Below are 11,635 nucleotides of genomic sequence, written 5' to 3' on the forward strand. Positions count from 1 at the left end.
ATACACACACACACACACACACACACTTATACACACACACATACATACATACATACATACATACACACACATATATGCAGTACATATATATACATATATAAAAACATACACACACTGCAGATTGTATAAAAATAATTTAATAAAAATAATAATATATGGAAATAAATACATAAACAAATATAGATGTAAATGAAAGCACCTCAAAGTACAAAACATTTACTCACAATTTATATAAAAAAAATAAAATAAAAACTTGAGAAACTCCCTGATTTTGCATTCTGAAAAAAAAAAAAAACTATTGTCTTCCTTGCGTAACATTTTAACTAGAGCGTTTTTGATGGGTCAGGACAGAAAAAAGAAAGAGAAAGTGTGTAATGCGAAAATGTCACAGACTCAAAAAAAAAGTCTAAAAACATGACTGAGGGGGTAAAAAGCCTGCAGCTGTCGGCAGAGATGAACTCGAGCGCTCAGGTTGATGCGAGGACTGCTGACGATATATAAGTAGAGATGACTGTCACATAAATTATGAATAATGCATAAGCAGGGCGCTGAAGTCCACTGCGATGAAATTACTGACTGCAGATGAGCAACTAAACCCAACAAACACGCAACATGCTGACAAATGCTTCTCAATCGGAGGAAGAAATGCAGGCAACAAAAAAAAAATGATGTAAATTGAGAGCCACCAAAGCTGGGAGGAGACGGCAAACTGACAACTGACTCAGAAAATTGCTGTTTACAGCAGTTCAGTGAGGAGGAATAGATTAGACGTTACTATGGTCCATCGCAAAGGTCCGCAGAACGCCGACTGCATCTTTCGGCTGAGAGAGGGAAGGGCCGTTGCTATGGAAACCATCAACATCCAGGAATGTGAGGAAAGGGCCAGTGAGGGAAAAAAGTGACTCGCTAAACAATTTATGAAATGTTCAGATGAGGGTTTGCGTCTCGTTTCATAACGTCTTCAGTCACAAAAGGCATCATATACAAACTGCATGTAATTGCATGCTGTCTGATCAGGGTATAATTACTGACTTTGCACAGCCTCTGAAGAGACGACACGTGGGTCACTAACTTGATATACCACAAATTTCCAGGTCAAGTACCAAATGAAAGGGTTCAGCCCCTGAGGGAGAGACTTTAGATGACAGAACACAGGGAAATAGAAATGAGAAGCGTACAATTATATGCATATGCACCATTAGATGTACCTCTTAAAATATCATGAAAACAAACACTAATCGTTGTAAATGGGTGGTTATTTTTGAAAATAAAATAAAATAAAAAAGCTGATAAATAAAATTAAAATAAAGTTATTTTAATTTACAAATTAAAAAAAATATGTTTTACAAATTTTAAAAAGCGAAAATAAAGCTGAAAAATAAAGCAAAATAAAATGTAAATACAACAAAAAGGCTGAAATAAGGCTGAAAATTAAAATAAACCCGTTATTAAATAAAAACATTAAACAGTCAGTCATCAAGGCAACAAGTTTAAGTACTACAATTATTAAAACAAAAATAAAAATAAATTAAAGCTACATATAAATATTTTAAAATGATAATAATTACAAAAGTACATAAAATCACAAAACATATTTAAATGAAAAGTAAAAGTATAAAAATAAATGATTATAAAATATTAATAAATGCAATAAAATATACAAATACTAAATATTAAAATAACACTGATAACAGAAAATAAAATGTAAAAAAATTAATGCAGTATTTCAATGCAGTTGCTAAGGAGTTACTCTTTAGTTAATTGAGTGAGTTTCAGTGCATTGCTAGTCTGTTGCTAGTGTGTTTTGAGTGGTACCTAGGCATTGCTAATCCTAATATTTATGCCTGGCTTAGCAAAGAGAACTAAATATTCTGAACGCGTTCACCAGGTACATCGTCCTAAAATCCATTTCAAATTGCTTGTCCGTGTTTCGGTCACAAACGTCTCTCCCTCTCCCAGTCACCCCAGAGCCGCGCTTAATATTTCAGGGACAAGAGTGCTTTTAGCAAGAGCATGAAAGTGAGAAAGAGGCTGTTTAGTGAGGTGCGTGTGGTGTGTATGTGTGTTTTATGTTAGCTATGAGAGAGACCTAGTGAGGGTGTAGCTTGTGTATGTGTGTTAGTAGGGGCTGTAAAGGTTGTGAGTGTGTTTGTTTAAAGCTGTATGAGAGTGAGATTAGCTCAGGGCCACAGAGACCAGAGGGGCCACGGTTTTTATTCAGTTTAAAGGGTCTGAACAAACTTCATAAAAACTACTATAAAAACTTACTTTTATACATTTTATATCTATACATTTCTATATTTTTATTTTTCTAATAAAATAAAATAAGTTTGTTTTATAATAGCAATCATAGTAATACTAATCATAGTTTTTTTTAAATAATGTTTTTTGTGTGTGGGGGTTGGGACTATGTACCCAGGTCACAGCTCGCTTCAAAAGCAAAAGATAAAATAAGATATTATATTTTGCCTAAGAAAAATAATTGCTACTCTTCGGACTACTGATTTACTTGCATTGTGACATTAATTTCTATATACAATTAAGCATATTTCATATTTTTCTCATTACTATGATACAAAAAATCTCAAATTTAATATATATTGCTTATTCTTAATTTTAAAACAAATTGTAAAGTACATTAGTACACACAATTAAATTTTTTAAAATCACTGTATTACAGTATTTTTTTTAAACAATACATTTTATACAATAAAATATTTCAATGAATTCCTATTATAAAAAAAAAAAAAAAAAAAATTAAAAAATTTACTGCCCTTATAATTTCCCTGATTTTTCCTTTTTTCTTCAACAGATGTTTAGATGTTGATAGCTGGTATGTACACAAACTGTTGTCTTGATTGTGTCACATCATGTTTAGCAGTGTCATGATTGTAAAAGGAAGTGGATGGCAGCTAACCTATGAATGAACATAACCTTCTTACATGACATTAATAAACAGCTTAATCTCTATGGAGCTTAAAATATGACAAAACTATTTGAATGTGAATTGTGTAAATTTGAATTATTGACAAGTGTCATTTAACAAAATTGAATATTATGTGGCATCTAACATAGCATTGAATTTGATTTCTTTCTTACTTGAATATTTGAATATTTGAAATTTAACACTAACAAAAAAAATGCTAAACGCAAAATGCATTATGCAAAATATAATTTCTTATCTTCCTTTTCATTTTGCAGTGGAATGTGACCAGGCAATATTTCTGTGAGATATGCATTTTGCACACGTGTAAATAAAAACAAATCAGTTTATAAAATCAAGGTTTAGAATATCTATTTTCATGCCTTATGGTTGCATTTTTATTTAATTTTTTTCAGATTAGAGTTGGACAATGAATATAATTCACATTTACAGAATCAAAGTGTCTCTTTAACACAGTGAGTTTCCTGCAGGTAAAGCCTCGCCAGGTCATTTAGACACATCCATTCACAAAATGTGCTACTAACTTCTAAATAAAACTAAATTAACACCACAGACACCAGAGCGGAGCTGAAAATGAATCTCTGAGTGCAATTTACACCTTTCATCCGGTGAGAGTTTCTCCCGTGCGTTCGCCAGCTCTCTAAATTAAGCTCTTTATTTGGCATTCTTGATTTGTCTTCACAAACGTCGTCAAAAATAGCAGCCGAACACATACCTCAAATAGCTTATTTCACACTGCTCCGTGCAGACAACACAACCCTGCTGACATGTGAGCTCTGGCAAATGAAACTTGACAAAATACTAATTAGCTGACAACCTCACTTTCTTTTCCTCTGCGTCTCTCTCAGTCTGTTCTGCTGCTCTTTCAGTCTTTTACCCATCATTTCTATCTGTTTCCTGAAAATAAACTCCTAAACTTGGGGAAAATGTTGTACAGTGAGGTACTTAAAAACAACATGAAACTGCATATTCATGTAATGAGTAATGCCACATAGTTTACAACTGAAAGCAAATATTCAAGAGGGGAATAAAAATGTAGGGACTTGTTTTTATCCACTGAAATTTGACTGGATAATGATGACAGGCTGTGACAATTTTCTTGTACCCCACACTTACTTTACATTCGCAGAGAAGTCAATTACGGACTAGGAAAACAAACACTTTTCTTTAGAACAACATACACTGCTGTTCCATTCACAATAACAGAGACCTTTATTAAGAAACCAACTCGTAATCGGATTTGCTTGACCAATGTCTTTTGTCTTTCTCTGGTTCTTTTTTTATGGTAGAGTTTATGGCTCTAAAAAGTTCCATTTATCTGAACCTTGGGGAATTTTCAAGAAAAAAAACTAAAAAATTTTTAAAGAAAGAAATTTTTTTGTCTCAAAATAAGTCTCTTTTGTTCACCAAGGCTGTGTCCATTCCATCAAATTCACAGTAAAACAGTAATATTATAGAGTATTATTACAATTTAAAATAACTGTTTTACGTTTTAATATATTTGAAAATGTAATTTATTCCTGTGATGCAAAGCTGGATTTTCAGCATCATTACTCCAGTGTCGCATGATTCTTCTGAAATCATTCTAATATCCTGACTTGCTGCTCAAGAAACTTTTTTTTTATTATTACCAATGTCGTGCTGCTTCAAATTTTTGGGGAAAATGTGATACATTTTTTTCAGGATTGATGAATAGAAAGTTTCAAAGAACAACATTTATTTGAAATAGAGTTTTTGTAACATTATAAAATGCTAGTGTTATTTCTTAAAGTCCCCATGAAATCAAAATTAAAGTTTTTTGGGTGTTAGTATCAATATGTTAGTCTTAAGGTTATCTATAAGGCAGTGTGCTCCAAAACAGTGACAAAATTCGCATTTAGAAGATATAAGCATTCAAAGCTTGCAGTTCGTCACTTCCACCAAAACGGCTCAACAATTTTTTGGACGTCACATCGTACTTCAGCTTCTCATCAAACTTTCTGTCCAATCAAATGCTCTCTAGAATCAGAAGTGCCCGCCCCCTATACTATAAAATAGACACTGAGGCCGCGGCTGAAATCGGTCACTTGTCCACAGAATTAGTATTTTCTGTACAGTGAATGGCACGTAGTGAACTATACAGGGGACAGGGAACGATTCAAACAGTGTAAATATGCTTTCCATTGAGGAAAAAAAGAAGTCTGGTTTCGCGCTGTGTCACGCTAACCACCGCACCGCACACACACGGCGCAGACCACAAAATGTATCGGAGCTATTTGAATTCTACACAGAATGCTATATTTTATAGCAATATGGATGAGATTGTGGCTGGCATACCCTGTCAAATGCGACTTTACGGAGCTCAACGGCTCTGAACGGCTCTAGCCCAAGCTGTGATATAAACAGAAGTGCTCACTAACACAGATTTAGACAGATTTGTGAACAATATTTGAGAGAAATAGGCCTTTTGTGTACATAGAAAAAGTCTTAGATCTTTGAGTTCAGCTCATGAAAAATGGGGGCAAAAACAAAAGTGTTGCGCTTATAATTTTGTTCAGTATATTTATGAAAAGTGCCAGTAACAATTCAGAAATAGCATGGAAAATTGTTACTGAGTCATAAAGTGGCTAAAATAAATAATATATATAAATATATTTAAAAAAATTAAAAATATAAAACAAACAAAATTAAACAACAAAATTAAATAACATAATATAAAAAAATTAAGGAAAAAAAACCCACAAACTTCTCTTTCTACCCTTATCTATAACCTCATCGTTTTCTCTTCCATCTAGATTCTAGAAGCATGTATCTGCCACATCTGCAAATATGTTTCTCCACCTCTTTCTCTCTGTCTGCATGAATTACTTCATAACACAAGCATCCACCTGTTATCTGTAGGCAGAGCAATTGTTCACTACAAAGCTCTGCCTTGAATTAAACATCCCCATCTTTTCTTCTAATATCATTCTGTCAGGACTGAAAAAGACAGCACCCCTCATGTGCTTAAAAGTAACTCTCTGAATCTCCTGCTCTGTTATCCCATCAAGAGTCCGGATCGACACTGATCAATGTCAAGCAGATGCGTTTAAATCAGACGCCTCCGTTCTGTACAGCGTCTTTGTGTTGAGGGCGTTTCTAACAACTGTTGGAAATCATTAGTCATTATACAGTAGTGTGTAAGGGGCGGACTGCCATCTGATTGTACTGTCTGTTCTTTTGCTCTTGCACAGATGCTTTCGGCGATTAAAATCAAGAGAAGCAGCAGGAGACCGACTGAAACTGTCGCTCCTCACCTCAGCTCTCAGATGGCACACAGAATTTAATTCAGGTGGACTGAGCAGCTCTCAATCAAACATCAATCATGTCAACAGTGGGATGCTTACTGCAATTCAAAAGAACACTGTGATAGTGATGTCCGATTTATGAACAAATTGCTGTTCTAAAGCAGTTACATGCAAAATGTTATACATCACTTGAAAGTAAAACTAAGATATTAAAACCAAGAAATATATAATGTAACCAACAGCATTCGACTAATATTGGGGGAAAAAAAGGAGTCAAAGGAGTCATTTTTTAACTGGTTGACTGAAACAAACACTATTCAAACAAATTGACTTGCTAAAAATGAATCAAACTTTTCAACTCTGCTCGAGAATGACTAAATTAATTGTGGACTACATTTGAGCTTAAAAAAAGGAGTAAATTTGAGCTGTAAACCAGAGGGGTATTCCTAAAGCCTCTGGACTTACAGCCATAAAACAATGAAAAATGTTGAATTGTTCATTTACAGCAATAAATGGCAAATTTGAGTAATATTAACAGTATGTAGGCACTTCCAGCTACTTGAACAAGCTGAGAAAAGTTTAACTTTAGGCAAATGCAGAGCAACTACCAATGGGAGTGAAGAGGTCATGTGATCAGTCTCCTGTTAGCTATGGGACAAAATGAATTTTATTATCCTCACAATTTTTTATTTATTTAATTACATTTTTTTATTTGTTTTCTTCTCATAAATGTATGAGAATAAATAAAAAAAGAGAATAAAGTATGAGAATAAATAATTAAATTAAATGTATGTAAATAAATACATTAATGAAAACAAATATTTGGGAATAAACAAACAAATAAATAAATAAAAGTTGCTGAATAAAAAAAATTATCAAACAATTTTTGTTCTTTAATTTATGAAAGTTCATAAATATATACAAACCAGTTCCATACTAGCTTGTCTCTACTGCATACAACAGCTAATATAATATTTAATTTCGGTCTCTTCTCCCTTATTTTCCATCTTATTCATGGAAAGTGCCTGTAACAATACAGAAATAACATGGAAAACTGTTATTGATTCATAAAACAATTCAAATAAAATAAAACAAAATAAGCGAAAACAAAATATTTTTAAACATTTTTAAATACATTTTTTCTCAAAAATGTATGATAGAAAATAAAAAAGAGAATAAATTATGAGAATAAATAATGAAATTACATTTTTAAAAATAAATCAAATGTATGTAAATTAATACAGCTCTGAAAACAAATATTTGAGAATAAATAAAGTAATACCTCAGTGAACAACATAAGGGTTCACAAGTGACTGACTTAACACTTTTCATTTCAACTATTTAAAAAAATCTAAATTTCATATTATATATAAAATCATAGAGCAACAATAACCGATCTGGCGGTTTATGTAAACACAAGAAAAATGCAGCTTATAATGAAGCCTGTAAGCAACTGTTAATTTTCCCTTCATTTTTGACATTACTAAGAAGAATAAACAACTTTGCGACACCTAGGACAACATAAAAATGCAGGATTGTGGGAACCAGACCTAAACGGAGCACGAGTGGGAGGGGAAAAATATCACGATTAATATTACACATTTAGTCATTAGCGAGGATACAAAGTCCAATCCAATAAGAATGTAGAAGAAGCAGAATAACGCAGGTAAAATAGTCTTATTTAGACGTCTACCAAACATTAACAATAAGAGGAATTGGCTACAAGGTTTATTTCAGCATTCTCTCAGGCTGTTTTTTATTAAATGAAATGTCAATGAAATAATACCTGCAAATACCTTCGTTCTCACACATGCCACATGCATAAAGAAAGGCTTATTTGAGTTAATAAGTGTATAAGTCATTATAACGCCTGGCGTCAACTTGAAGCATTCATGCTCCTGTTTAAACTCCAAAAGAAGGCCCGAAATTCCATTTAAACACCCAAAAACAGATCACATTGCTCGTTAGACGAAATAATAGTGATTCGTTTGGCTCTCAGAGGAGAGAGGAGTGCAGAAATGGGTTTTATCAGAACATAGGGAGCCATTGTTACTCTGACACTGTGTTGAAAACAGCGTTCGACCAATCCTTGAGCTCAGCCGAGGGAACTCGGATTTGTTCTGTCTGGTAGGAAATGATAAGCTTGACAGAGCTCAATACCCAAGAGCTGCAGGCCTGACCGTGTGTGTGTGTGTGTGTGTGTGTGCGTGAGAGAGAGGCAGACAGGATTACAGCACACCTCTCTGAGGACAGGACGCTGTGAAGTGGGCCATGGCTGAACAACAAAAAAACAACATCAATCTCTTTTCAAAGACATGGAGGCTTTCAGGAAAATCCAGGTAACACAACACACAGAGCCACATGCGAACACACATACTGTACACATACATCCATAACTTAACAAATGATAGGGACCAACACATATTTTTAGTAGTTCAGTTTTTTTACATTCAAATCTAGCTCTTCTTTTAAACACTGTAGGATAAAATGAAAAATTATAAAAAAATTAAAAAAAAGATGTATGCAAATTATTTTAAATCAATACTGTTCCTAAAACAGTGAACATCTTTATTACACGTCAAATAAATATTTTAATATTTTAAATATACACTTTTTATTTCATTAATTAAAAAAATATTAATGTTATTAATATTGGTTTATTTAACTGTTATTAATTTAATTCACTATCATTAAACTATAATTAATTCATTAATAGAAAATATCACTAGTTAGTATAATTAAAATAGATTCAACTATAATTATAAAGTATATTTTATATTATATATTTCACTGTATTATAATTGTGGTCTTTTTAAACATATTACCCTTTTAAGGAGCTTTAAAACAGTTGTACTTTTTGTTAGACTATTAGCCAGAGTAGCTTGATTGTAATTTAACTTCTTTACTTTGAATACCTTGGTGAACTGCACTTTAAAAGTAGCTTCCCCGACCCTGCATTCAAAATTCACACACAGGCTTCTAAAGAAATAAAGAAAATAAGTCACTGTGCAAAGAGAGAGATGACCCTCTAAAAAGAGTATGACTAAAAGTATAATATGACGATTCCATAAAATACAGGCCTGAAAATTCAATAACAAGTGCTCACCGCAGCAGAATCAATCTACACAAACGCACTCTAGTGAACATTTTATCCTCACGGTCTCTTTCTTTTCATCTCTTGTCTTTTAGATGAGTGCCGTCTGTCTGTTTGAATCTCTCTGGGTATATGATGGGTGTCTAAATGAGCTGACAGCATTGCTTTTCTTTTGCCTGATCTGTGCATATTTCTCTCCTGATTCAGACAAGACGACTTTTTCACTGGAGAAAAATGGATTATGGATAGAGGATTTTTCACTTCACAAGACATTAACTGATGGACTGGAGTTGTGTGGTTTATTTGTGGATTATTGCGATGTTTTTTATCAGCTGTTTGGACTCTCATTCTGACGGCACCCATTCACTGCAGAGGATCCATTGGTGAGCAAGTGATATAATGCTATATTTCTCAAATCTGTTCTGAGTGAGTACATTTTTAGCAAATCTTCATTTTTAGGTGAACTATTCCTTTAAGGAACCAAAGAGGGGCAAAAAAATGGTTGCAAAAATGACAAAAGAGCCCTAAAAGTCAACAGGAGGTCTTCAAAACTAAATGTGTAAAGTTTGAGGGCATTTGTGCATTCGCCCCATAACTTACCCTGGTCAGAGAGGAAGTCCAGCATGGTCTGCAGTAGAAAAGAGAGATGTCTGACAGACAGTCCTGGGTTCCCCATACGACGAGATGCATAAACCAGCTCATGAAGCAACCGTAACTGTACTGCCGCCCACCCACGATGGGTCCCTACAAACAGAGAGGAGGAGAAAGCATTTAAAACACACACAAAACAACACTTTTGATGGATTTACTTCACATGAGCCTTTGTGTTTCCACCTTCAGACACTATTTTGATTTGTTTTTCAGTGTAGCCTGTTCTTCGCTCTTGCGGCTTTTTCTTTCCCTTTTTCCCCCCTCATGAAGTTCACGTTAGTCAAAGTTTCTTATAAGAAGTCATCATTTGATTTTTAACGACCATTTTCACAGGCTGTTTTTGTGGCTGTACCTTTAAGACTTCTTGACAACAATTGTCCATCAAAACCTTGTTCTTTACGTCCCCTTTAACTGATGAAATATAATGTGACATGAAGGTCAAACTCAATCAAGTTTTGTTTGTACATACAGCATCTTTTTCTGCTCAAACTGTCAGAAAGGCATCATAAAATGTACAGTCCTAAATTACATCATTCAACAGCCGAGTTACAAAACTCATCCATCAGGCAACTGGCACGGCTGTCACTGAAGAGAGAGAGTGAGGTGAAGCTGATCCGTGCTGCTCCTGAAGAATGTAGCAGCAGCTCTGGAATGATTGCGAGGATTTATCACTCCACACAGTTCTGCCGCTCACACGACTGTCTATTTCACACTCACCTTACGCTCAAATCATGCAAATCCACACTAAGCTTTACAGTAGAGAGTGTTTGTCTGCACACCAAACCAAAGGAACCAAAAACCGCAACATTTCTGCTGTTTGACGCTTTTTAATCAAGAAACTGGAATCAACCGTCTCCAAAAAGCTGTTTGGAATAGAGTGCTACAATACTACTAAAGTTTACATGCATGGTATTCACGAAAAACCTACTGCAAATGTTAAAATGGGAAGTATAGACACTATATCCCACAATTCAATGTGCTCAAACAAGAAGCAATCACGATGATTGTTAACTTCCTCTTGCTTACTAAAAGTTTAAGCCATATTTAGTTAAACATGCATTTAAAGTGTGCATTTCTACATATTTCCAAGATGAGAACTGGATGCAACTTGCTTAAATAAACATGCAATTTTTTTTTTCTGTCATACATACATCATTGCAGATTCATCCTTATTTGCATACCACCCGTCCTAAATAGCAAATGTGAAAATAAAATAAAATAAAATAATAATAAAATTAAATTCAATTAAATTAAATAAAATTAAATTAAAAGAGAATTCACCCAGGTCTTTGGGTTAATATTACCCACAACCCCTTGCACTATAGAAAAGCATGTTATTGCTCTCTTTTTTTATTTTTATTTTATAGTTGTAGAATTATGGACTGCATGGTCAAAGTTCCCATGATTTTTTTATTTTTCCAAATGTGTGAATTTAAAAGTGAATAAAGAATTTGGCAAACGCAATAGTATGCAACAAATGGATCAGTGGTATAAATATGCAAAATTTATGTTGTAGTATGTCCCATGTCTGTCCCAAAACATTCCCAATACATGACTTCTGCATAAACCTCACAGTCTAAAATGTACATGCACTCAAACAGCAGAATTCAAATAAAACAAATAAATGTTAAATATAAATATTTATAAATTATTATTTATTCTTTTTTTTTTTTAAATAAT

General features: G+C 33.6%; 1 protein-coding gene across 2 annotated transcripts in view; it reads right to left on the reverse strand.

The window, feature by feature from the left end:
- Positions 1–11,635, reverse strand: part of LOC107681624 (trafficking protein particle complex subunit 9-like) — a 248,577-nt gene that overhangs the window by 211,929 nt on the left and 25,013 nt on the right. For both annotated transcript variants that reach the window (XM_016477940.1, XM_016477939.1), the window contains one exon: positions 9,905–10,048. In XM_016477940.1, the coding sequence (XP_016333426.1) occupies positions 9,905–10,048 (144 nt within the window). The remainder of the gene's footprint in view (positions 1–9,904; positions 10,049–11,635) is intronic.

This window comes from Sinocyclocheilus anshuiensis, unplaced genomic scaffold (genome assembly GCF_001515605.1).
Source record: "Sinocyclocheilus anshuiensis isolate Anshui unplaced genomic scaffold, SAMN03320099.WGS_v1.1 scaffold1524, whole genome shotgun sequence".
NCBI classification, from domain to species: Eukaryota; Metazoa; Chordata; class Actinopteri; order Cypriniformes; family Cyprinidae; genus Sinocyclocheilus; species Sinocyclocheilus anshuiensis.